Source organism: Aotus nancymaae, unplaced genomic scaffold (assembly GCF_030222135.1).
Source record: "Aotus nancymaae isolate 86718 unplaced genomic scaffold, 86718_ANA_hifiasm-v0.15.2.pri h1tg000067l, whole genome shotgun sequence".
In the NCBI taxonomy this organism is placed as follows: domain Eukaryota; kingdom Metazoa; phylum Chordata; class Mammalia; order Primates; family Aotidae; genus Aotus; species Aotus nancymaae.
Genome location: NW_026988482.1, coordinates 14268920 through 14296313, shown reverse-complemented (window position 1 = coordinate 14296313; position 27394 = coordinate 14268920). Strand labels below are relative to the sequence as shown.

General features: G+C 39.7%; 1 protein-coding gene across 1 annotated transcript in view; it reads left to right on the top strand.

Moving 5' to 3' along the window:
• The window catches only part of ATP13A5 (ATPase 13A5), a 106322-nt gene that overhangs the window by 26860 nt on the left and 52068 nt on the right, over positions 1 to 27394 (top strand). Inside the window, exons 6-12 of the mRNA XM_021671364.2 lie at positions 6053 to 6122; positions 9063 to 9197; positions 15689 to 15761; positions 16707 to 16835; positions 22425 to 22595; positions 23591 to 23748; positions 26265 to 26453. Of these exons, the coding sequence (XP_021527039.2) occupies positions 6053 to 6122; positions 9063 to 9197; positions 15689 to 15761; positions 16707 to 16835; positions 22425 to 22595; positions 23591 to 23748; positions 26265 to 26453 (925 nt within the window). The remainder of the gene's footprint in view (positions 1 to 6052; positions 6123 to 9062; positions 9198 to 15688; positions 15762 to 16706; positions 16836 to 22424; positions 22596 to 23590; positions 23749 to 26264; positions 26454 to 27394) is intronic.

The following is a 27394-nucleotide window of genomic DNA, read 5'->3' as shown; positions in this document are numbered from 1 at the left end:
ATTCCATCCATGGCCAACTTAAAGCCACCAAGGTGACATCACCAAATGTGAAACTGGGAAGAGATGCTCCCCTTGGTTTAGTGATTCTGCAAGGCCACATTTAATTCTCAATGTTTACCACAGCATTGAGAGAAAAGGCATGCTGTCAGCACCAGGGAAAAGGAATCCGAGTAACGGACAGCAAGAGAAGGTGGGTTTGCCATTACTGTGTAACTTTAAGCTGACAAAAACTGTTTCATGAGAACACAGAACATTAGAAGAGAGACAAAGAAGAAGCAAAAGGTGAGAGAGAGAGAGGGAGCCTGCTATGAGACCTTACTCTCTTACTCTGCAGTCTTGGGGAAGGAAAGTTAGAAACCATGGTTATATACCATGACCTCTATCCCCTTTGAAACCACCTCTAGAAAATAGCCTTGTAGTAGATACTCAGCCATTAGGTCAGCATTTACAGAAAGATCAAGAAAGGGCTGTTTGGAGAAGAGGAAGGGGGCTTTGCTCATTCTTCTGGAGGCCAATAACATAGTCTCAACTATTAGCATTCAATCAAAAGTTAATGAGTTGCTTAAAAATATAACGTGTATATATATATTTTCTTTAAAATGTAATGCATAAGGCATTTAATAAAAATTAAATGGACTGAGATCATTTTCTTTTTTTTTTTTTTTTTTGAGATGGAGTCTCGCTCTGTAGCCCAGGCTGGAGTGCAGTGGCGGGATCTCCGCTCACTGCAACTTCCGCCTCCTGGGTCCCAGTTCAAGGAATTCTCCTATCTCAGTCTCCCAAGTAGCTGGGATTACAGGCATGAGCCACCATGCCCAGCTAATTTTTGTATTTTTTAGTAGAGACGGGATTTCACCATGTTGGCTAGTCTGGTCTTGAACCCTGACCTCATGATCCGATCATTTTCTTTTTTAATAAATGAGCAGATCCATGGTTCTATGGATCTGGGCCCATTTAAAGTACAAAATCACTTAACTGTAATGCCTTATTTTAGAGCAAAGCCCTACAGAGGCACCAGTAAACCTAAGTCCAGAATCTCCTTGGCAGGATCCTGCATGGGTTTCTTTGTAACCCCATCTCCATTCCTGATGTCCTTCTGGTCCTTTCCCTTCTGCATCCCCATGCCTGGGAAGACTCAGGGCCTTTCCCCAGAAAAGCTGACCAGAAGTGTCTCACTCAGCTCACTTGAGAGCTTGAAATCCTCTAAGAGCCCAACTTCCCGAGTTTTCCTGAGGCTATCTGAAAACGTGCAATTTAGGCAATGAAAGAAATGGGCAGGTCACAGATGAGGACTAATGTGAAAAACTAAAATCACCTCATGTCATTTGTAAAATGGAGATACATTCTCTGTATAAATGTCTCATTAAAAGTACATAAGCAGGTTCAAGGTGTAATGAAATAGAGATTTTTTTTCCTTCCATAAAACAATTTCTCAACACTTATCAATCTTGTTTTTATTATCGTTTTTAATGGAAGGGCTCTAATGCCAACATCTTGTTGTACGACGCAACTACATCCAAATCCCAGAAGTTGGATGCCATGTCCTATGCATCTGTGAATATCTTAGGTCTTCCTCTCTTTATAAAACAAGAGTGTTAGGGAAGTGAGGAACTCGCTAACAGTATCACTTGAGAACTTTCTCAACCTCTACGTGTCTGCTTCCTAAAAATTCCTAAGTTCCTGGAAGTGGGTTATGGCAGAATCTCCTGGCCTGGCATTGTGTGTTTGGAAAACTCTAGATGTCCCTGCTTGCCAGAGACCCTACTGGAAACTTATCAGAATGGAAGCCGTGAGCAAAAAACAGGTATAGTTTGAAAAAGCTCCACCATAATTCTAACATGCCCTTCCTTCCTCCTTGAGGACTCCTCTAGTCTTTACCACCTGGAGCCTGAAGTGCCTACCACATAACATATTCTTAACAATTATTTGGTAAGTTAATTGAACGAATGAATAAATAACAAATAAAAAGGGACATGGACCTCCCCCAAGAAAAAGTATTCTTAGTCATCTGCATTTGGTTTTCTGCAGTGGCTCATGCCTGTAATCCCAGCACTTTGGGAGGCTGAGGCAGGTGGATCACAAAGTCAGGAGTTAGAGACTAGCATGGGCAACACAGTGAAACCCTGTCTCTACTAAAATACAAAAAATTAGCTGAGCATGGTGGTGGATGCCTGTAATCCCAGCTACTTGGGAGGCTGAGACAGGAGAATCACTTGAACTCAGGAGGCAGAGGTTGCAGTGAGCCAAGATTGTGCCACTGTACTCTAGCCTGGGCAGTGGAGCAAGACTCCATCTCCAAAAAAAAAAAAAAAAAAGAAAGAAAAGAAAGAAAGAAATTGTAACAAACCCCAGTGATTCCTCAAGTTTAGCCCATGGTCCCTGCAGAAATCTCCTCCACAAGTTTAGCCCATGGTCCCTGCAGAAATCTCCTCCACAAGTTTAGCCCATGGTCCCTGCAGAAATCTCCTCCACAAGTTTCCTGCTGAGAAATCGCTCAACTTCTGGAAAGAGGTCATCTATCTCCAAAGCAACCCTTCTTCTAATGGATAGTGATCACTATTAGGCAAGTCCGCTTAATTTTATTTGACCTGTGTTTTTCCGTGAAGCCCCTGGGAACAATCTGGGTCCTGTTTTCCCTGCCAGCTGCTCAGGTTTTTAGTCAGGGAATGTCGGCTCCCTTTTTCTTAGACCTTTCCACATGTGAACCAGCTTCAAATCTCATATTTCTTCCTGTTGCTCAGTCATTGGTCAATGCCCTGATCATTCTGCTTGGCTTGTGCTGAAACTGAGCTGGGTACATGGTCTCTAAACACACAATATTTTTTGGCAAGAAGCAGCAGAAGAGACAAAGCGGCAAGGGACATGCCAGGCTGTGATTTAAATATGGCTCAGATGAGCCTAAAGAGGATAATCTACAGGTAAATATTGATTCACTGGGTCCCAGTCCTCATGGGATCTGAGCTCTTCTCTCTTAAAGGTAATATTGCCAAACTTGAAGAGCCAAATAGCATCAGACCCTAGGCTTGCTTTCTAAACTGCTTTCCACAACCACTGCCTTGAACCTCATTAATTCATTCTAATATTTAGGAAACATCCTCTAGCTAGGTCAGACACTGTGCCACTAGATGCTGGATTTTTTTTTTTGAGATGGAGTTTTGCTCTTGTTGCCCAGGCTGGAGTGCGATGGCACGATCTTGGCTCACTGCAACCTCCGCCTCCCAGGTTCAAGGGATTCTCCTGCCTCAGCCTCCCAAGTAGCTGGGATTATAGGCATGCACCACCATGCCTAACTAATTTTGTATTTTTAGTTGAGACAGGGTTTCTCCATGTTGGTCAGGCTGGTCTCAAACTCCCAATCTCAGGCGATCTGTCCGCCTTGGCCTCCCAGAATGCTGGGATTACAGGCATGAGCCACCGTGCCCGACCGATGCTAGATTTTTTAAACAGGGTTTAAAAATCTCTGTTTCTGCCTTTAAAAAGGCTCTAGGAAACTTAAGGGGAAAGACATGTAAATATATATTGTAATTTAATGATGTAAGTGCTGTTGCTAAGAAAGGAAAGGTTGTTGGAAGGGAGAAAAATACGGTTAACTGTGCCAGAGGGAGTAAGATTTCAAAGATAGCTGCCATTTATTGAGAACTAAATGCTTTATGTATTTATCTCATATGCAACTGATAGCATTTTTTTTTTAAATGAGGGTCTCCCTGTGTTGCCCAGGCTAGTCTTATACAAACTTTTGAGGTCAAGCAGTTCTCCTGGCTCAGCCTCCCAAGTAGCTGGGACTGCAGGTGTGTGCCGTACTCTCAGCTTGATAGCAATTTTATTAGGCATGTTTTATAAAACCCATTTTACAGATGAGAAGAATGAGGCTGACCCCTCATTCAGCCATCAGTTCATTCATTCAACATATAATAGGCTCTGTTTTAGGCATTAGGAATATATCAATGTCCTCTTGAAGCTTATATTATAGTGGAGAATATTGTCTTTTATCTGCATGCTTATTAAAATGTAAAACATAACTTGTAATTTCAGGTAATTAATATACACTATAATAAAAAATACAAGATAAGGAGATAAGGAGAATCTGAACTGAGAGTCAGGGTAGCTATGTTAAGTAGCATTGTTAGGGAAAACCCCAATAAGGAGGTGCTATTTGAACAGAGAATGAATGAAATTCATTCCACAAGGGAACACCCTTGTTTCATTCAGGGACTAAGGGAGTAAGCCATACAAAGTTGTGGGGAAAATTAGTTCCAGGTGGAGGGAACAGCAAGCACAAGGTCTTATCTGGATTCAAATCCAGGTCTAGTTGATCCCACAGGTCTCAACCATTAAGCTTGATCGTCAGATCTGGTTCTCAAAGGCTGAGTAGGCATTTACAAACTGTGGGAATGTGGGAAGGGCATTCAAAGCGGAGAGAGAGACAGAGGAGGATCAAGTTTGGGATCCTAAGTTCTGACACTTTGGTTAACAACAGATTATTGCCCCAGATTGTGCAAAAGAGTTCTGAGGACCAAAATGGTTCGAGTTATGGTCTCTTTCCTGTGTGAGGGGTAGGGACTTAAGAAGTCAAAGAGCATGATAGGCTGTTTGTACTCTCGGATTCCCAACATCCTTGAACCTCAGTGTTTTCATGGCATGGAGTCAGAAAACCTTGGTTTGAGTTCTCTCTGTCCTTTGCAAACTACAATTGTACTTGGAAAAAATATGGCTAAGAAGTCAGATAAACTTGGGCTCAGCTTTCTGCTATAACTCTGTGAAACCAGAGATCTCTGGATTCTCCCCATTGGTACTTGCTGAGGCAGATTTGAGAAGTGGAGACATATACCATGCTACAAAGCCTGACTCTTCCTATTTCTGTGATCCTGGAAAAGTTTCTTGGTTTATCTGAACTTCAGTTTTTATTACAATAGATGCTAATATGAAATCTCATGGGAATAATGTGATGATTGAAGAAGTTAATGCATATAAAAGGCTAAGCGCCATTTCTGACACTGGCAACTCTGTTTAAAAGTTATATTGTCGTGATTAATGCTAGATGTGTGCACTTTTGCCTACATGCCAGACTGAATAATTTTTTCCATTGGCAAAGTAGGGATATCAGCCTTTTCCTTTGGACTATTGTGAGGATCAGATGAATCTTTTGTAAAAGCTTCATTTGTAGTAAAATAGTATAGAAACATGCATACTTGTTGTAATGCACATACGTATTACACCTTGTGTATAATGTACATATTGACCAAGTGTTAGCCATGGAGGCCATATCTTCCAGTTCACTCGCTCGTTCACTTATGTATTCATTCAGTTCATGTACTAACAGCCTGTCTTAGGTGCTGGAGCTAACAAAGTAAGATAGACATGACCTCTAACGTCCAGGACACTCTAGAATGCCTGACAAGTCTAGGAACATCTTCATAGCTGTGTCTTTTTTGCTGCTTTTAGTATATAATAAAATTATTTTAAAAGTAACTCAAGGCTGGGTATGGTGGCTCATGTCTGTAATCCCAGCACTGTGGGAGGCCAAGATGGGTGGATCATGAGGTCAGGAGCTTGAGACCAGCCTGGCCAATATGGTGAAACCCCATCTGTAATAAAAATACAAAAATTAGCCTGGCATGGTGGCACACACCTGTAGTCCCAGCTACTTGGGAGGCTGAGGCAGAAGAATCACTTGAACCTGGGAGGCGGAGGTTGCAGTGAGCCAAGATAGTGCCACTGCATTCCAGCCTGGGTGACAGAGTGAGACTCTGTCTCAAAAAAAAAAAAAGAAGTAACCCAAAATGAAGATGTCTTTCTAACTTTTATTTGAGTTGTACTATACTTAAGACATTTTTTATCAAGGAATACATCTCTGTCCATCATGCACTGACTTTCATTTCAAATATATATTAGTAGTTTAGAATTATGTTTCAAAAGTACTTGCACATTATTTTTTTAATCAAAGTCACTAAATCTCCTAAGAGTAGAAAAGTGACTTCTGCTTAGTTTGTCCTATAGTCACTTATCGCTGAGCTTGTAGGTATGACACTAATGGATGATCACTCTCCCACAGAAGATTAGTGTGTGGGCCCAACACCATTGAGGTTGAAATCCAACCCATATGGAGGCTGCTTGTTAAACAGGTAACTGTTTTCTTTTTTTTTTTTTGAAAAAATAAATTTCTGCCCCTTACTTCATACTTCCTAGAAGGAGCACATAAATACTTTGATGTGAATCATATCTTGTTTCATGCAACTTCTTTTGTTACTGCTTATTTTAAATTCAGATCTACTTTAAAATTTTCTTTGAGGGTGAGAGACAGATTCCTGCTTCATAATTCCCTGTTTGCTTTGTTTTTGTTCTCTTAAGTTTGGATGGTGGTTGTGTTGGTGGTGGTGGGGTGGCTTAGTCCGTATGGGTCGCTATAACAAAATACTGTGGACTGGGTGGCTTAAACAACAGACACTTATTTTCTCACGGTTTTAGAGGCTGGGAAGTCCAAGATCAAGGTGCCTGCATATTTGGTTCCTGGTGAGGACCTGTTTCTGGGCTTCCAGACTATTGCTTTCTTTGTGTCTTCACGTGGTAGAGAGCGAGCTCTGGTCTCTTCCACTTCTTACAAGGACCACTAATCCCATCATGGGACCTCTACCTTCATGACCTCATTAAACCTAATTGCCTTTCAAGGGCCTGACCTCCAAATACCATCACACTGGGGGTTAAAGCTTCAACCTTTGAATTTAGCGGGGACACAAATGTTCAGTCTACAGCATGGGACAGTTATTTTTTCTATGATTTTTGAGGGTTTGAAATGTATGCTCTTGGTCTTTTTCAAGCTGCTTTATTATTTTCATTTTCTTGAGAGTAACTTCTCCCTTTGTTAGTGTTTCATTTTTGTTTTTGTTTTTAACAATAGCTTCCTTGTATGCTTGGAATTTTGCTTTTGTTTTTTGTTTTTTGTTTTTTGTTTTTGCTTACCTTAAGGGGGACACCTTTCCCATCAATTTTTCTCTTTCTCTTTGTGCTTGCTGTGCTTCTTTGATGGCTCTGTTTGCCTCCAACTGGCCCCTACGTGGTCCCTGAAGGTTTGGGTGCTTGTCCTTTGGGGATTTGTCACGTGCATGCCCTTAGCTAGCTTGAGGCTTGGCGCAGTTCACAGCTGTACCATGGACTCTGTCTCTCCCATTCCACTTTGGCTGGTAAGCCCTCATTGGTCATGACTTTGCTCAACCTCTATTCTGGAACAGGAAGCCCACTGCCACCCTTGTTTTCTAACATAAGCCTCGTTTCTATCTTCTGCGACCTGAGGGACACATTCCGTCTCTATTCCTCTGAGAAAAGAGCACCTAGATTTTGCTGTCTCGTCCTTGTCTGTAACCCATGAATCTGATGATGTTAGTCCTCACTCAATGCTGCATGTTTCCAGTGTATTTCTAACCCATAAAGATGGTCATTTTGTTTTTGAGCATGGGTGTATCTTTTTAATATTAAAAAAATATTTAACATTATTCTGTGTCTGGAGCAGAAAACAGATTGCTTTATTTTAACTTTATTTTTTAGAGTAGTTTTAAGTTCACAGCAAAATTGAGCAGAACGTACAAAGATTTCCCATAGACATCCTGACTCAACATAGGCGTACTTTCCCTAACTATCAAAAAGTAGCCAGCTTTTTAAACTTCTTATTCAAATATGTTTTCAAATTGCCAAGGATTCTCCAGGGGTCAATTTGTTCTCTTTTGAAAGGAGCGCTAATATTTCCTGACACCTATTTACTAGCCCTTTAGTAGGAAAAAAAAAGTACAAATATTTCTTTACATTTGGTTTCAAAAGAATATTAAATAAGAGAACTAAATTAATTAGGATAGTGTCGTTTCTTCTGCAAGAAGTATTTAACCAGTTTTCTACTGGATTTATTTAACCTCAAGATCGTATTATCATTTGTACATAATCTGCAATTAGAGCATTTTATAATAAGCAAACAACTTACAAACAACTTATGTTAGTAAGTAACATACTACTTACTAACCTATTTACCACAGGTCAGCTCACTTTTAAAACCAAAGTAGAATTATATTTAATACATAAGGGAATTATAGAAAACAGAGGTAAGACAGAGTATCACTGGTTTTAAGCAATATATCATCCAATTCATAATGATTAGAAAGAACACGTCCTCAAAAAAATAATCCTTGCCTTACTCTCATGGGCTCTTAAATTCACTTTCTATATGTATATCCTGTGACTTTTCTCTGGCTTCTCAGGTTTGCCCTCTCTGCTCTCATTATTAGCAGGAATTAGCAGGACCCAAATGGGAAAAATTGAGGGAACAAAAAAATCTGAAGGTAATCTCCTGACACCAAAAATGTACATATATGAATGACCAGCTTTCAGGCTGGTAATACCTTCTGCCCATGATTTGTCCTGCAGCCTTGGGGAAGACATTTCTCTCCAGTCTTCCTCCTTGTTCAAGAGAAGGACTTGACTGACTCATGTGACCTTGCTAAGACCTGCTACGTGAAAAATATGTCATTTTTAAGTGACCCAAATAAAAAAGTAGAATCTTTCATTTTCATTGCGCAACTTGACTAAATCTGCAGCATGTGATTACATGAAAAATAAAACTGCAATTAAACTGTTCAAAACTGAAGTACATTTTTAAAAGAGACTGAATCATGTACCTCCTCCATTATGAGTAAATCTGTTTAAGAAGGTAACCTATGCAACAATCCTGCATGATCTGCATATGTACCCCATAACCTAAAGTACAATAAAACACACACACACACACGCGCGCGTGCGCAAATTTTGTTATTAGTAAAATATTTTTGAAATTCAGAATAAATAATGATCAATTTGTGGGCATGGCTCTGAATGCGTAAAATAATTTGCTTCCACCATATCACATTCTACGTGTTTTGACATTTTCTCAACCCAAATCAATAGAGAGCTAAGTGAATTCTTAAATATTAGAGGTTTTTGTATGTTATTTAAAAAATGAGAAAAAATTCTATAATGAAATGACATTTTCTTGATTGCCACTAAGGTTCATGCATGTGACTCAAATGCTATTTTTGTACCTGCAGGTTTTAAATCCATTCTATGTGTTCCAAGCCTTCACTCTAACTTTGTGGCTGTCTCAAGGTTACATAGAATACTCTGTGGCCATCATCATTTTGTCTGTTATCTCCATTGTCTTAAGTGTGTATGATTTGAGACAGGTAAGAGCTGAAATCTATTTAGCTTCTAGCTAAATAAGTAAAGCCCATGGACTTTCTACTGAGAGCCAGGAGTTGCTTTGTCAGACATAGGTCATGAAACATAAAGAGAGGGCTTACCAAATGTGGGATTACAGAAGGAGGACCTTGGGACTACCAGGAAGGTTTAAATGTTTTTGCAAACTCTGATTATCATCTGAAGCCTTCGTTGAATGCTTTGTGTAGAAGGACTCTGAGGCTGTACTGAGTATGGTGGGAAAGAATGCTGTGATGGATTAATGATGCCAGCCATAGTTTTAGGAGAATGAAGGGGTAGCATCTCAACTATGTGCATTCCACGTATTTCCCCTGACTTAAATATGTGTTTGTTCTATGCATTTCCTAGAAGTCCTTTATAATGTCTATATCTTCATTTGATATTCATGTATATCTTTAAGGAAATCCCAAAGAAATACAGAAATTCCTGTCTGGGAGTTAGGGGATGGGTTGTAGAAGAAATTAGGTTTGATTCTATACTCAGTAAGACAGTGTTTTAGCAAGAGAATTTCCCAACATTTCTGAGCTTCTGACTTATTAAATCAAAATATCCAGGGTTGGAATCTTCATTTTTAAAAGTTTTACAACTAATGATTATTATGCATTCTGAAAGCTTAAGAATGATTATTATAAGGGAACCCACTGAAGGATAAATTCGAACACCAAGATCCCAGATATATGCATTTATTTATTAATGCCATCATCATATTTTTCACTCACTTTATTAAGTGCATATATATATATGTATATATACCAGTTTATATGGAGATTTGTGTCTTTATTAATTTTTAAAATTAAAATAGGATCTTACTATGCACATTAATCTGGAACTTTCATTTTTCACTTTATATGTAATGGCAATTCATCAAGTAAATAAATAATTATAATTCATGTTTTAAAAATAATACTATAATATTCTGTGATATATCACAATTTATTCAACCATTCTGTTATTTGTTGAAAGTAATTTCCCTTCAATCTTTTGCTACCACAAATAATGTTGAATTAAATATAACTATAGTGCAGGCATGTTCTTACATATTAGTGTTTGCATTTTTTTAGCATAGCAACCAAAATCCAGGTTACTGAATCAATGTATATTTTGAATTTTAATGGATGCTGCTATATTATTTTCCACAAATAAATTTTTTTCTCAGAAACATACAAGAGTATTTATTTCCCCCAGATTCATCAGTTTCTGGAGTTATATATTAATATTTATAATTTTTAAAATCTAATATATTTAAAAATTGGGTCTCCTTGATGTTTTTTGTTTGTTTGTTTGTTTGTTTTTCTGAGATGGAGCTTCGCTCGTTACCCAGACTGGAGTGCAATGGCGCGATCTTGGCTCACCACAACCTCCGCCTCCTGGGTTCAGGCAATTCTCCTGAGTAGCTGGGATTACAGGCACGTGCCACCGTGCCCAGCTAATTTTTTGTATTTTTAGTAGAGACGGGGTTTCACCATGTTGACCGGGATGGTCTCGATCTCATGACCTCGTGATCCACCCGCCTCGGCCTCCCAAAGTGCTGGGATTACAGGCTTGAGCCACCGCGCCCGGCCTTCCTTGATGTTTCAATGTACATTTTCCTGATTGCTGGTGAGACTAGATACTTTTTTTGTCTAACGGTGTTTTGTATTTTCATTTTATATTAAGGGCTTCTTGATATTCATCATTTTTGTGAAAAAGTTTTACTTTTTAGTCTTTTTTCTCTTGACTTTGACTTAGTCATACTTGAAAATTTATGTAGAGTAAAATATGCTTCTCTTGTCCTTTATAATTTATTGTTTTGCTTATTAGGTCTCCCCTTCCAAAGTTAGGTAATACCTATTTTCTAATCCTTGTAATTTGCTTACTTAAAAATCCTTACTGGAATTTAAACATTCAGGTACCGCATCTTAACAGAATCCCTACATTCCTTTGTTCAAAACAGTGGCTCATATGGAACTTTAGACTTGATGGCAGTATTGTAAAGGATTTCTTTAAAAAACAGAAAAGGAATTAGAGAACGAACACTAATCTCATTAGCAGCCAGTATTTATTAATAAAGTGTACCTAACCCAACCTGTAAAGCACCTTGTAACCCTACACAAAATAAGCCAGTTTCCTGAAACTGTATATTTGCAATTTAAATCACAAGTCCTCAATCATCAACATCTGTTTAGCACCTTACAGTTCACAATAGGCGCCCACATTAATAATGTATGTGTTTGTGTGGAGCATGGCAAATTGTGTAATAAAACACACACGATTTTTATAGCCTCCTACCACCTGAGAGGGAGGGACAGGGACATCTGGGAGATAAAGGGACTTGTTGACACTCACCCAGTAACAGTGGCCAATAGACCTTAGCCCCAGGTTTTCTGATTGCAAGTCAAGTACTACACACTGTCTCACTGAACACAATCTCAAAGTGACTCATGAATTTCCTTGCAGCAGTAAGACTTGAGGAAGGGCTTTGGCAGGAATGAAAGAAGCAGCATCTATTGCCATCTTCAGATCCCTCTGTTGAGCCACATTGAAGTTCATTATTTCACTGAATTAAAGTCTTAAAAACACAGGCTTTTGAAAATTGTAAGAGAGTAAGTGTTTGCAGGAATCGAATAACATGTTTTTCTGCATCTACTGTGGCCTCAAAGAAAGCTTACCTTTCCTAAGCCAAGAAACCCTCCTGCTTCAGTCCCTTTCTAACAAGTTTGGTGCAGGCCTGAGTGCGAACCATGGTACTCAACTGTATTTACATTGACCTGTATGTGCATACTGTATTGCTGAGCTTCACAGGTGGCTGCTAGAAATAGCATTGAGAGTATCTGGCCCGTAGTTCTTTGCCTTCAGTCATGACTGAGCCAAGCTCAAGAGGCACCTGAGTTAATACCCTCATTACTCATCTCTGGAGGAAGTCCAGCCACAGCAAACACAAGGACACACAGCGACAGATGCTGAACAGTAACAATATACAAATTCATGTTAGAAACTGATCCTGGTCCCGCTGAACAGGGACAGAAGAAACTAGAGGGGGCCTAATAAAAATCAGGCAGTGAGCTTTGCAGCCATGGCAAGCATTGCAGTGTTTGCCTTCTCCCAGCTAGTTGGTTGCCATAGAAACCTGTGTTTGTAGATTTTCTGAGTACATTAACTTAAAGAGGATGCTAACATTATCCCACTTCAATGTTGTTGGGAGAAGTAGAATAATTTGGTTCTAATAAATACATATTTGATGAGGGCCTACTATGTGATAGGCCCTGGAGGAACCCACAAATGCATAATATACAGGATGTCTTTCTTCTCTCTACTGCCTGACTCACAAGAAAGACCTGACAGGACAGCAGAAAGCTATAACAGAATGTGATCAGTTAACTCACACAGGTGGAGAGAACAGAACAATGAATTCTTCCTGGGGATTGCAGGGACCTAGGGAGTGGAGGTGACATTTGAATAGGTCTTTATGTGAAGGATTAGAAAGAGTTTGCTAGTAGAAAACTGGAGTGGACATTCTAGGGAATAGCTTGAGCAGAGGCATGGAAGCGTGACAGGTTATATAGGATGCTAAGTCTAATAAACCAATCCAGCTCTACAGCATAATGAGTTTTGAGAAATACAGTCAAGTATTGTTAACCCATACTTCACGACACTTCTAAATGTGTTGATTATCATCCTCTCATGCTAAGCTGAATTTATCATGGCATTATCTAAATGAGTTTACTAAGCCAAAAAAAAAAAAAAAAAAAAAGAAATCCAGAAGAATTTTTATCTTCTTAATGAAAAAAAAGCTGTTTTTAAGCAGCAGAAGAACATATTCATCAACAGAAAAGGCTTTAGGGTCACACGAACCTAGGTTTACTTAGTAAGTAAGTGATGGTGAGAAAGTTACTTTAACATTTTCAACCCCGGTTTTTTGGTTTTTACATGTATGTTGGAGACAACATTTTCATCATAGAATTATTTTGAGAATTAAAGAAATCAAATACTGTAGTTCAAGTGCCTTCAACAATGCCTGGCACATAATAACTGCTTAATGTTTTAAACTATGTAAAAATAATAATGATTTAAGTCATTTTATATACCATGTGTATTTCTTCTATGATATGTTGTGGGTTTTAAATAAGTCTCTGACATACCAAATACATTGATGTCATATCATTTTGTAGCTTTAAGGTATAACTTGAAAGTGATCCAATTCAATGTTGTCTGTTTACAGAGAAAATGACTAACTTCTAAGGCACAATTTCTTATATACGCACATTACCTGACTGGTTGGTGGATGTGTCTGACCCATAACTCAGGAATCCTGGCTGACTCCAATGTTCTTTTCCCACAGAACCACAGATGACTTTTCCATTATTATGCATCATTAAAATGCATACCCTTGGCCGGGCACGGTGGCTCCCACCTGTAATCCCAGCACTTTGGGAGGCTGAGGCGGGCAGATCACCTGAGGTCAGAAGTTCAAGACTAGCCTGACCAACATAGAGAAACCCCGTCTCTACTAAAAATACAAAATTAGCTGGGCGTGATGGTTCATGTTTGCAATCCCAGCTACTTGGGAGGCTGAGGCAGAAGAATCGCTTGAACCCAAGAGGCGGAGGTTGTAGTGAACCGAGAATGCACCATTGCACTCCAGCCTGGGCAACAAGAGTGAAACTCCATCTCAAAAATAAAAATAAAAAACAAAAAAATGCATGCCCCAACAGTTAAGCCTCAGGAAGTCACCTTAGAGCAATGAATATGCACTGAACAGTACTATCACTTTCTTCACTCAATTGGTCTAAATTACCAAAGTTTAGCTTTTCATCCAAAACTGAAGTAAATCATAAATTTTTCCATGTAAATATTAACACTTGGTTCATTATGTTTTCTCAAGGGGAAAGTTACATAATTATGTGTGATGCTTTTCTTAGCCTGGTGACATTTATAACATTAAATATCACCAACAGAACAGATCAAAACAATTTAACAGCTAAAAGAAAAATAGTTTTAAATTTAAATTAAGTAAAGTGAATGAAGTATTGTTGACAGTATTCAACCCACTTCTAGTTAGAGGCATCCAAGTCACCGATGTACAAACAGTAAGAGGCAACACCTCCCAGGGTTGGCCCAGCATGGAACGTTCTCTCGCTGATGGTTTCCCAACAGTCAGTCTGGGGAACTGTATGGATGAAATCATCTCTCGCCTCTGCCTTTCTGTCTCCTGTGTTATGCTCTAAGATGCTTTTTCCACGTCTCTGGGCTCCTTCCATCTTCTCCACTTTGCACAGAGTTCTAACTCAATAAACTCTCTCAAGCAAGTCTTTCCAGTTAACGAACTCTCACAACTGTTTTCCCAACAACTTTCTTATGAATCCCTAACAGTCATGAGCTCTTAGCATAGTATTGGGTATTATACAGAGGACTCTATATGAATAAACTAACTTAAAACTTAACACTATATTATAGATTCTATTATCATCTCCCCTTTCAGATGAGCAAAAGGGAGCTAAACAGGCTAAATAACTCATAAGCAGTAGCACAAGATTCACAACTGAACAGCGTAACTCCCATCTGCAGACTTAACCAATATGAATATCCAAGTCCCTAAAGAAGAGAATGGCTGTCCCACATGCAATCAAAACACAACCGAAACATTCACAGAGACACTTACAAGCAGAAAGCCACTTACAGAGAACATCTGGCTTTGTTGTTTTACAGAGAGACAGAAGCATAGAGAGGGAAGTAACCTTCTCACAGTCTCATTCTTCCTCCTCCTGATTATGCATCTTCAAGAACTGTAGCTTTGGTTTGTTAAAGTGAGATAAATATGGCCTGAGATCCATACTTCTATATTTGAGTCCTTGTGGACCAACCTTAACCTAACTTAATAGTTAGACAAGATTGAAAACCTAACTTAAAAGTATGCATCTGTAACAATCTTCAAGTACTCATACGGCAGCCATACTTCAACCACTCCTACACTGCTGAGTGTTCAAACTGTTCAAAAAAGGCAAACTCCAACCTGTAACCAATCCAGCCGTTTCTGTACCTCACTTCCAATTTATGTAGTCATTTCTCTTTTTGTTCTATAAATTTGTTCTGACCATCAGGCATCCCTGGTGTCTCTCTGAATCTGCTGTGATTCTGGCGGCTGCCTGATTTGCAAATCACTTTTTTTTTCCTCAATTAAACTCCACTAAATTTAATTTGTCAAAAGTTTCTTTTAACAGGTTCCCTGGCTTAGGTCCCTGTGCATTATTTTTTCTTGGGAGTGAAATAGCATTAAACTAATGAGCATATTTGCTGCTGCATGTAGGAGGTCAGGTGAGGTAGGGGTTGGAGCAGGGAAGCTGAAGCATCAAAAGAAATTGAGTCCTTTGCCCAGAGTCAATTTAGCTGTGAGACCTGGCCTGGTAGTTACTGAATTGAGATCGTGTGGTTTTCAGAATATGAACTATCTAATATTTAAATGTTGACTTTTACTTGGTAGCAATCAGTTAAGCTGCATAACCTCGTGGAAGACCACAACAAAGTCCAGGTTACAATCATTGTAAAAGACAAAGGTAAGTGATGTGTTAGGCCATCTTCAGTATCTTAATATTTAAGGGGGGAATTGGTCTCATTTGTCCTTAATTATTAGTCAAGGAGAAAAAGTCTTTTCTGATTGAACTCAGGACCAGGACTAGGATGAGGAAAAGAAGGCCTCTAAGACAGAAAATTTAAAGAGGCAAGATGATGCCAGTGCTGACCCCACAGCTGCAGGGCACTGAGAACAAGTGCCTCCTTAAATTTTGTACACTAGACATCTTGCTTGCCTTACCCTCACCCAAGCTCCCATTCAATTATTCTTACCCAACGTCTGGGTTCCTTCAAATTCCCTCTCCCTTCATATGTCACTCAATTGAATAACACTGGGTAAACCTTCTTAAGGCTCCTTTATTTCCCAATTTATCCCAAACAGACTCTGCATCACACAATTTGAACTACCATCTGGAACCTAGGCCTGAATGGGGCTTTTAGATAGCTGTCTGGACACTTGGCATCTGCTCTGAGCTAGCCAGAGGTGGGGTAGCTGTGGCTCTTTGTAAAAAATGAGGAGCTGCACCCTGGGACAGCAGAAGTTATTTGGGCAATTCACATAAGGCCTCAATCCAAGAAGACAAAGTGTACCACAGGAATCAAAAACCTAGACGAGAGCAAACAGCAGGAAGTTGAATTTCTACACTGCCCAGTGCCCTTGTGTATTTGCTGTGGGCAAAGCACACCAGGTACTAGGATCAAGATGGGATCTTGTTGTGTAAAGAAAAACTGATCCTTTTCTGTGTCCCAGGAACCAATTTCCTAATCCTGATTGTTTTGGAATTTTCAATTCAATAAAAAGAGGCTTCAACAATTGAACATGTAGGGGAGCTCTTGGCCAACTGGTTGATAGGGATTCTTAGCTACCTTCAATCTTAAGTGAAAACAAGAAGAGGTCAGCTAGTCATGGAAACTTTGCTTTGGTGTAGGTTTGAAGGAGCTGGAATCCCGTCTCTTGGTTCCTGGAGACGTTCTTATTCTTCCAGGAAAATTTTCATTGCCATGTGATGCTGTTTTGATTGATGGACACTGCGTGGTGAATGAAGGCATGCTCACAGGTATGGAGTTGTTATGAAGCTTCCTCTTCCCTGTCTGACACCTAATCAAATCAACATATCCTTACCTACCTTATACCAGACCCTTGCTAAGCTATTCAGAGAAAGATGAGGGAGACATAGCCAGCCTTTGCATTTATATGGAGGCACAATATACACAAACAGGAAATGTTTAAGAATATAAGAATTAAGTCACAATAAATGTGAAACTAAAACAAATGTCTAATATGACATGTGATTAATTGACCAATGAGTGGGGTGAATAAAGTGTTTTGGGTTTAGAGGATACAGTTTGAAATGCTATCCCTTCCTAAATGTGAGAATGGTTTATACACACGTACAAAAGAGACACAACGTTAGAAACCATGACTCCCACAATTAGAAGGGTGTAGAGGTTTTAGCCAACCCTGCACTCTATAGACAGAAAACTACAGAGGCCAAGGTTTCACTGGAAAGGAGTTTGAGTTGAGCCTTCTGGCAAAGACAATCTAACAGTTCTGTTCTTCAGATTTACTTTCCTGCTGATCTCACCGAGCAGAAACCTAATCTAGTTACGGTTCAGACAGTCCTAGTTCTCTTTTGTACTTTGTAAGTCTGCTTGAATTTGTGTAATTAGTAAGGCACTACTTATAAAATATCCTTTAGGCAAAAAATAAAAATACACAGCACATTGCAATGAGAGAAGGCGGCACTATACAGCCACACAAAAATGGAAACTGTCTTTCGTGCTTACAGACTGTTTAGTTTTTCTGTTTCCAAGTGGTGTAGAGACAGGGAAATTTTTTTAACATGACCTAAATGTAGTGAGAGTTCATTATCTATCCCTAAATTGTTCAACACGAGCAGCTTTTACGTTAAAAATGGGTCTGCTTAATTTAAAATTGAGATAAGGAAATGCAGTAAACGTAAATATGTTTGGTATAATTACAAAATACCCTTTAATGTGTTGAAATCTGTCCTATAATGATAGTGATGAGGATTTGCATGCTGATCATATCTTTTACCCAGAATGTTGCCATAGTATCCAACCTATAAACCTCAAGCCCAAGAAAAGCTGTCCTTCTTACTGAAACACAGCAGCTGTCTCACATCTCTCAGCAGCCTGACAATGAAGAATGGCCTCTCTCATTGGTAACAGAGAGTGTGGCAGTGAGCAAACAGGAGGAGGAAGCACAGAAAGTCTCCCTGCCCTTGGGCTGCCCTCTCTCCTTTCACTGTTGGGAGTGTACAGAACTTGCCTTGATTCTCAGGAAAACTCAGAGAGTTCCAGAAAAGTAGAAATGACAAACAATGCTGCCTTTCAACAAATATGCAAAATGGACCCCCAAATGATCTTAAATGACAAGTGGCTTTTTCTAGTTTCCCTTCTTGGAAAAATAAAGTCATCACCACTGATATCCGTGTAACTTAAATACTGATAGAGGCCAGTTTTAGAGACAGACACATGAAGCAGAAACACATTATTTCTTCTGTGTTAAGTTCTTCAGAAAGATCTAAATCCCAGAATGGTCTAAATACTTGATTGCACAGCCTGCATTGATCCTCCCACTCGTGTACATATTTGTGGAAAGGATCTTGATTAAACAATCAGAGGATTAAGGTTAGATTCCTGAAACTGCAAATGTATTCCTAGGGTATTTGTCCACAAATATGACTTGGGTATTTCTTACCTATGTATGCAATAGTCCTAGACAGAAGTCTTATTTATGTAAGAATAAAAATATCAAATATTCCTGGCATCTCTATAGCAACTTACATTTTATAAATAACTTTTATATCTCACTTCATCGTGGCATAAAACAAATTAGACTAGGAGCAGTTAGGATAGCAATTTACAAATGAGGAGAGTGAGGTAAAAAGAACAGACCTGCTCAGTTAGCAAGTAAAAGGATCAGAATCGGAGGTGACATTTGCTCCCAAATATAAAGGACCACAGACACGAGCAAGATAATTCTAAGCTGGATAAAGCTGCTGCCTTCATCTTCCGGCCTCATCACCTTTTTCTCTCTACTCGGTGTTCCCAACAGTAGTACCCACTGTTTGGTAAGATCCTCTCCTCCTGTTCTCCTTAGTCCTCTGTTATTGTCATAAATTCTGCTGTGCACGTTTACTTTTATTTTATAACTACACTTAATTTTTATCTTGGTTCCAAATTTTGCCATCCTTGAAAGTGTCCAGTGTGAATATCTAATGTGAGTCAGACAGTTGTCCCCATCAGTTAGGAGGTCTTCTTCACCCCTGTCTGACTGTCCTGAGATGTACAAGACATCAGGGAGAAGGGTCCAACTGAGGGCAGCTCTTCTTCCTGCTGCTCCCACTCCACTTGGGGTCTGGGAAGCTGTCTGAGGCCTGTTTACCTGGACGGGGAGGCAGATCCGGTGCTGTTTGCGTTGTTTCCACAACCTTATTGCATATTCCCATGTTCTACTGTGGTGAACGCCTCCTCTTTCCGGGGCACATGACATCTAAGTCCCTTTGGATTCTCTTCCATCTCCCAGTATAAGGACTTTAATTTAGCTAGAAATGCAGTAGCAGAATGGTGTGGTAAGCAGAAAATCTTTGTTCTTACTCTCGGGTAGTCTCTATAATCCATGAAGAAACTCATGAAGGACTTTTAAAACTCAAAAGCCAGTGATCAACTCCCCCGTGCTTCTATTCTGCCATCTTTCCTGAAACAATGATCACCTTCGAGATCTAGCTTCTCCCAAATAAGAGGAGTCAGGAGACAAAAGGGAATATCATTAGGGGAGATCTAACACTATTTAGAAATTATCTCTTGGCACTAAAGTTTTTTTTCTTAGTTCTCGTATGTATTAGGCATTGTGCTAACATTTTACATCTACTATTTCATTCAATCTGCAACTGTATTAGTGTGAGCAAATCTGAGGCCCAGAAAGGGTAAGTAATTTGCCTAAGGTCACACAGCTTGAAAGCGGTACAGCTAAGATTTAGATTTGTTTGTGAATTCACTCATTTTACAGATATTTATTAGCCACTACTATAGAGCAGGAATTCTACTGGTGACATAGCACTGAACAAGGCAGGTAAGATTTCTTCCCTTGTGGAGCTGATATTCTAGTGAGGGAGACAGAAAACATGAAAACATACAAATGACACAAATTTTCAACAGTTCTAAGCTCTAGGAAGAAAATAGAAGATATCTATTGCCTTACTAAATAAACGTAATACCTAAATCCAGGCATTTTGTCCCCAGAACCTATTCTTGTAGCCAGTGTTTCCTCACTCTCTCAGGGATAATTATGTCAAAGAGGGGTGGCATACACTCTGCCACAATCCCCTTCCTTCTTCTTCTCTTCATTAAGTCACTGATTTATTTGAGATGTATGTGGCGGAAGTGAGCAGTGACCCGAGTTGGACATGCAGGGATTTCTCTAAGTGATGATCTCACGCTGATATCCTGTCAGACAAGCTTATCATCAGTTGATAGGTCAGATCATTTTCTCTCTTCCTCTGAGCCTTTCTTTCTCTCTTTCTATCATCCTCCTTCTCCCTTTTCTTTTACTTATTTATTTACCCATTTATTCAAGAAAAGTTCAGAAATGCCTACTATGCGCCAGGCACTGTATTGCATACTGGTGTCACTAAGTTAAATGAGAAATGGTCCTGGTCTCAAAACATTTACAGTCTAATGGTTCTAGAACTATAAAGTAAAAGGACTTGGAATTTCAAACACTGTCACCATGAGGAGGCATCTTGATCCTTGCGGCCAAGGGGGAGAACCTCCACTTGACAGCACGGGGAGCCAACTGTACAGCTGATGATGAGCCACGATGGTTCTGTCCTCTAAAACTCCCTCTGGCTGCCTTGGACTCCATGTCGTTTGTAGATGAATCATCCTTTCTTGGGCTCCAAAGAAAGGCCAAAATATGAGACTTCTTATTAATATGCAAATAGGATAAAAGAGACTTGAAAACCATCTCTCTAAAATCATCTGGCTGTTATCTCTGGAACAAATTATCTGCAAATGACTTCCATTTCTGATTGATCAATATCTGACTGCTTCCAATTTCATTGGTTCTGTGTGCAGAAAATGGTTTGCTGATGTTAGCTTAGGTATATATTGTGGATTAATATTCTCTGATTCAAAGGCAAAAAAGAAAGAGGATAAATGATCTCTAAGTATCTGCCTTTTACAAAGGCTGATTTCATGGTACCATGATTTGGAGACTGTCAAAACATTCTAACCCTTCTATGAAGCCATTTAGAATGTAATTGATAAATCTACACAATGGATGAATGCCATAATCATTTTAAAGAAAGTGGTATAGGGACAACAGCTTGGCTAAAAGAATTTCTTGAAAAATATTCAAGATTGCTTATAACAATTTTATAGCTTCTTGCACTTTAGCATGTAAAAAATACATCATGGCAGAAAATGAGTCTTAAAAACCCAATCATAGAAAAATTTGGTTGTTTTTATTTAATTCATCTGTGCATTTGAAAAAACTATGTATTTTGAACCTATTACGTCACTAGGAAAAATGAAGAGTATACAAATTTATATATGCCAAAGTTCTTGTTCCCAGTTATTATCTAGAGAGGTGAGACCTACATTGGTATAACTATGATTGATATAATACCATTTCCAAATTAGAAATATGACACATTATCTTGCTAATTGAATATTTAGTAAAAGACTGATGGAATTTTAAATTTATTCTAGTACTCTTTAAATCTGAGAGCTAAAAAGTATTATTAACATCTTTATTTTGTCTCTGAAATTTATCCTTTTTGAACTCTGAGCTAATTTCTTTGTACCTTAAATATTCTTATAGCCAACAGGGAAAGGAAAAAAATTGCTACCTGCAAAGAATGGGAGTCAATAAAAGGAAATGCAAGAGGCCTAGTTGAGCTGGAGCTTGTGTAGGAGAATGACAGGCAATGATGCTTGAATTGTGGTAGGCTTTGACAATCTAGCAGTAGAGCTTGGCCTTTATTCAGTAGTGGCAATGGAAAAGCCTAAGGATTTTGAGCAAAAGAATGGGATGATCAAAGTGGGGCTTGAATGGGCTCCATCTGAAAATGATGTGGAGTAACTACTATTTTTCACCTTCCTCCGTGAGCTTATGAGGGCAAGATTTCTGTCTCTCTTGTTCATTATATTCCTAGAACCTAGCACAGTTCCTGAAACAGAATAAGCACCTAAAAATAGTTGAATGAATGGGTGAATGAGTGAACAAATGAATAAATGAGTGAATACAAAGCAAACAGTAATTACTATTCATGTGCTGGAAAGCTCCTTCATTGGCTAAAATAGTGCTGGGTTTAATTAATACTTGGAAGAATGATTAAGTGATAATTCAGCTAAAATAGGCTGCTTTCAAAATTATGTCAACAAACCATCCAGGCCAGGTATGGGATAGATAGGCAGGTCTTACCTAAATATCTGCACTAGAATCAAGTCTACTATTGCTTGCACCACTAGCATCTCTATGAACAGTCATCTGACTCATGGGATGGGCATTAACACCGGATTAGTTGTGGTTTGTATAATTTCTTGAAACTAGCATGCACCAGTTCTAACTAACTACCTGAGCTGACAGAGATTCAACAAAATACAATCCTCTTTAGGAGAAAGTATACCTGTTACAAAGACACCATTGCCCCAAATGGAGAATACCGCGCCTTGGAAATGTCACAGCTTGGAGGATTATCGGAAACATGTCCTCTTCTGTGGAACAGAAGTTATCCAGGTCAAGCCCTCTGGGCAGGGACCTGTAAGGGCAGTTGTTTTGCAAACAGGTTAGTGGATTCCACTTTTGTAAGTTTAATTCATGCTTGAACATGGGGAGAGTTGGATTAGGAAAATTTTGTTTAGGATTATGGAGTTTGCAAAATTCTGGTAGTAACAGAACACTTTTTTCTAAACAGACACTTATTATTCTAAAGTGTCATTATTTTTAACTGAACGGTTTATTGTTAAAACCCTTCTATGCGATGAAGAGTATGCGTAGGTGAGGTAAAATTTGTCAAGGGTAAAACTACGCTCTTATTTTTGCTTATGACCATATACTTCTTCTGTCTCCCTTGACACCTCCTCTGAGTGATTACAAAAAGAAAAAAAATTCAGCCACTATGACTAAGGATTTTTTTCCTTTCAAAGAGTTGCTAGCTAGGCTGTATGTCAAACTCACTAGTGAAGAACTCTACCTGGGTGTCCTACAGACAAAGTCAATGAATTTGAAAGTATTCATCCTCCTGTATTGACTTTCTCTGTTAACGTCATCACCATCATGCTGGTCTCTTAATAACATCTCTAACTCCTCTCATTTTCCCATACCAAATGTGGCACCAAATCTGGATGATTCTGCAAACACCTCCTGAGTCCCAGTCTTTTACATGACATAACACAATGAAGGCCTTCTATGACCTGGTCCCCGCTCTCTGTTCTAACCCCTAAGCTGTGTTTCTGCCATCTGACTTATTCACAGATGCAAAATACACTTTACACAGTGATGTCTGTTTACTTTAGTTTGGTTTATGATTTGATTTTTTAAAATTAAAAATATTAAGTTTTTTAAATGTTCAAACTGGTTAGCAGGCACTAGACATTAGAGCCTGTTGTCTGCATGGAAGCTCATGGTTACAAATCATGAAAACCACCTGAATACTCATGAAATGATTAGGTAGCAGGTTAGAGAAAACTCTACTCTTTTCCTCAGAGACAGTAAAGCCATTTTTAGGAGACCAAGTGACCATCAAGCAGCCTTACTTGATCTGTGACTATCTTCATGCAGGTTACAATACAGCCAAAGGGGACTTAGTGAGATCCATCCTCTACCCTCGGCCTTTGAACTTCAAACTATACAGCGATGCCTTCAAGTTCATGGTGTTCCTGGCCTGCCTTGGTGTCATGGGTTTTTTCTATGCCCTAGGGGTATATACGTACCATGGAGTAAGTACTGGGGGTAAGGCTTTTCAATAGTATAGCTTCTGCAAACAGCCTGACCTAACTCAGAAGGCTGGATTAGATTATGCCTTGATCCTATCATTTTATGAATCATTATTGTCCAAAAGAGCTTTCTTAGACAGCAGAAATATTCTCATGCCTAGTTTGCCCCCAGTGGTAATACCTAAAACACCATGCAACCAGTGGGTTTCCCATGTGTTCTGGTTAGGGTCTGAAATGAAATCAAATTTCTACTTTTACAGAGCTGGTACCTCACGAGATATCTACTTCTCTTTAAGCTACAGAATGTCAGGTTTCATTTGGATGTCACTTGCCATAGAATGGTGGCTGGGTAGGGAAGAGTTGTCACTAAAGACCTCTGAGGTCCTTTCTGGTCCTGAGAGTCTGATTTTGTTGTGAACCATGCAGTCTCTATATAAGAAATGCTGGGATCTTAATAGTGTGAGCTGGTAGGGAGGAAAAGAAAATTGTGAATAAAACATCCAAACAGGTGAAAAACTGTGTGAGTGGCCTAATTACAATGTCCAAATTGGTGGCATCAATGTGTGTGTGTGTGTGTGAGAGAGAGAGGGGAGGGGGGAGACAGAGAGAGAGGTGGGGAGTGAATATTGGCAGGCAAAGAAATAGTCACAAGAATTTCAAGGCAATGTTCATGCTAAAACTTAACTGCTGAGTAGTTATTTCAATCTGAAATAGCACCCAGGGAGCATTTCTAGGTCAAAGGAGGCCCACAATAGGGCCTGTGAGAGTTAGGCAGAATGTCAAGGTCATTGGGGCTGGAATTTGAGGGAGTATGCCAATTTAATCTGAGGAGCAGGAGCATTGAGCAGAAAAGCAGGAAAAGGGCTCATGGAAGCCCTGGCAGTATTTGAGAATGAGGTTTCCTGGGAAGAACTTAACATCCAATACACACTGAGGCAACAAGACTAATAATCCCAGACCCCATCTTCTTGTGGGTCAGAACCTGTGACTCTGATGGCTGCCTCTATCTGCACTAGCTCAGCATTAGACAAGGCTGAGTCTTTAGGGTCAAAACTCTTCTGTGTCTGTGATTGGGGAAAGAAGGGAGTAATGAATTTTGTGATAAATTGAGATTGGGCAAAAGATGTCCCCAGTGGACATTGCTACTGAACTTGAATCCCATGTTTCCAATACTCAAAAAAGTAGTTATGGCTAAAATTATGGTTAATTTAACAAAAACATAGGCAAGGTTGTAGAAGGTAGAACAATTAATATCTAGAACATGTGAGGAAAACAAAACAATCAACCCTGTGATTTGACCTCATCCCTGACCTTAACTGTGTCAGCCTTCTCTACAGACCTGCTGTATTAGTCTATTCTCATGCTGCTGATAAAGACATACCTGAGACTGGGTAATTTATAAAGGAAAGAGGTTTAGCTGACTCACAGTTCCACATGGCTGGGGAGGGCTCACAATCATGGGAAAGTGAATGAAGACCAAAGTCATGTCTTATATGGCAGCAGGCAAGAGAGCTTGTGTAGAGGAACTCCCCTTTATAAAACCATCAGATCTCATGAGACTTATTCACTATCATGAGAATAGCACAGGAAAGACCTGCCCCATGATTCAGTTACCTCCCACTGGGTCCCTTTCACAACATGTGAGAATTATGGGAGCTACAATTCAAGATGAGATTTGGGTCAGACACAGCCAAACCATTTATCACCTGCCAGGCATCCTGACTTCACAAAAATTGACTTTATAATAAAACATACTGGTCATGGGTTTGCACCCTGGAATCAGACACATCAGAGTTTAGATTTTTGTCATGTACCTAGTATGTGGCCTTGGGAAAGTTATTCACTTGTTAAAGCCTCAGTTTCCTTACCTGTTAAATGGAGAAAATAGTAGTATTTACATCATAAGGTTGTTACAGAAGCAAGTAAATAATATATGTAGCCTAATACAGTTCCTGCTCCAGAGTCAGTATCCAGTGAGAGCAAGCTAATTTTAGTATTGGCTTCCCTGTAGTTAATAATATATGCTGAGATCTTGGCAGGACCTTGGTCCTAGTTTTTAATCATATTGCCATTCATTCAATCTATGTACTGAGCACCTCCTCTGTGCTAAATCCCATGCTAGGCTCTGTATCTAGAGATCAGTAAGGGAGATCCAAAGATGAGTAAGCCATACCTGCTGCACTCCAAGGAGTTTGTAGCCTAGTGGGGGAGAGAGATTTATAAACCAAAAGTGAAGCTTGGGCAGAGGGAATGCTATGTAGAGGGAAACAGAGCCAGGAAAGGGGATGGAGGACTGAGAGTAGGGGTCAAAGGTCTCCTTCGCTCAGCAGTAGGAGACAACATGCTCATTCCTTTGGCACAGTCAAGAGAATACTTGGCCTCACCAAAAGAGCCAACTCACTATTAATATTTGGAGCATAGATCTCTAGAGCTCCTGTAGTATTGCAGGAGAAAGATTCTAGGAAGGGTGCCAGCCTGCTGTGCCGGGCTAACCTGTATAAATGTCTCTCCTCTCCCAGATCCCTCCAAAAGACACTGTGACCATAGCCCTGATTCTCCTCACCGTGACTGTCCCTCCAGTGCTGCCGGCTGCCCTGACCATCGGCATCGTGTATGCTCAGAAGAGACTGAAGAAAAAGAAAATCTTCTGTATCTCCCCACAGAGAATCAACATGTGTGGGCAAATAAACCTCGTGTGCTTTGACAAAGTATGATCCAGACTTCCCAGGTTTAAGGTTAATGATTTCAAGGCAGAGTGGAGCTGGGAAGAACCTCAGGAAATGTCTAGTCCAGTGTTCCCCTTTAACTGATGGGAACGTTGAGGCCAGAGAAAGTCGCAGAGTGAGCTAGTGCAAGATCACATTTTAGAAGCCTGCTTTGCTGACCTCTTAATATTAGCAGCTTAGCCACACATCATGAATTTTTTTCTCTGTGAAATTTAATAATTTGTGTGCCTGGTTTGTGGGGGTTTTTTTCCATCTCTTACTATAGTAACTTCTATGACTGACTGGCTTTTTCAGGCAAAAAATGTGAGGAACATTTCTGTTCCCTGAAATGCTTTATCCAGAACATAAGTGAATGTGTTTCCTCTCTCCTCCTCTGCTTCTTTTAAGGAAAGGAAGGAAGGAAACAATGACGCTGTCTATACACTCCTGCCTCTTTGCTCCTGCAGGGCTTATGACTCCAGGCTAGGTTGTTTCTGTGCTTAGGGACCTGGAAAGGTGGCAGAGGAGGCGCATATGCCACATGGGGAAGACTGCTGTCACCAAGCAGGTCCTGAGACCCACCCCCCTGACATGACTCTCCTATGGGGGACCTGGCGGACTTCAGCATCAGATGCCTGCTGTAAACAGATCCTGCCCTCAGCTTGGACAGGCCAGTTTAGCTGCTGTAAAGCAATGAACCTGACTGGATCCCTCTTGTCTTCAGTTCACAGGCATTTAAATAATTTCTTAGGGCTTTTGCCATTTTTTGGCAGAGAGCCACTGCTGTGTACTGGTAGAGTACACATAGTGCTGGTAGAGAGACCCATAATGAGTCATTCCTAGCCCTTGAGAAGCTTCCAGTCTAACTGAGAAAGTGGGAAAATGGGAGTGTCGATGGCAATCACGCTGTGAGATGTGTGTTTAATAGAGGTCTGAGGAAAGCA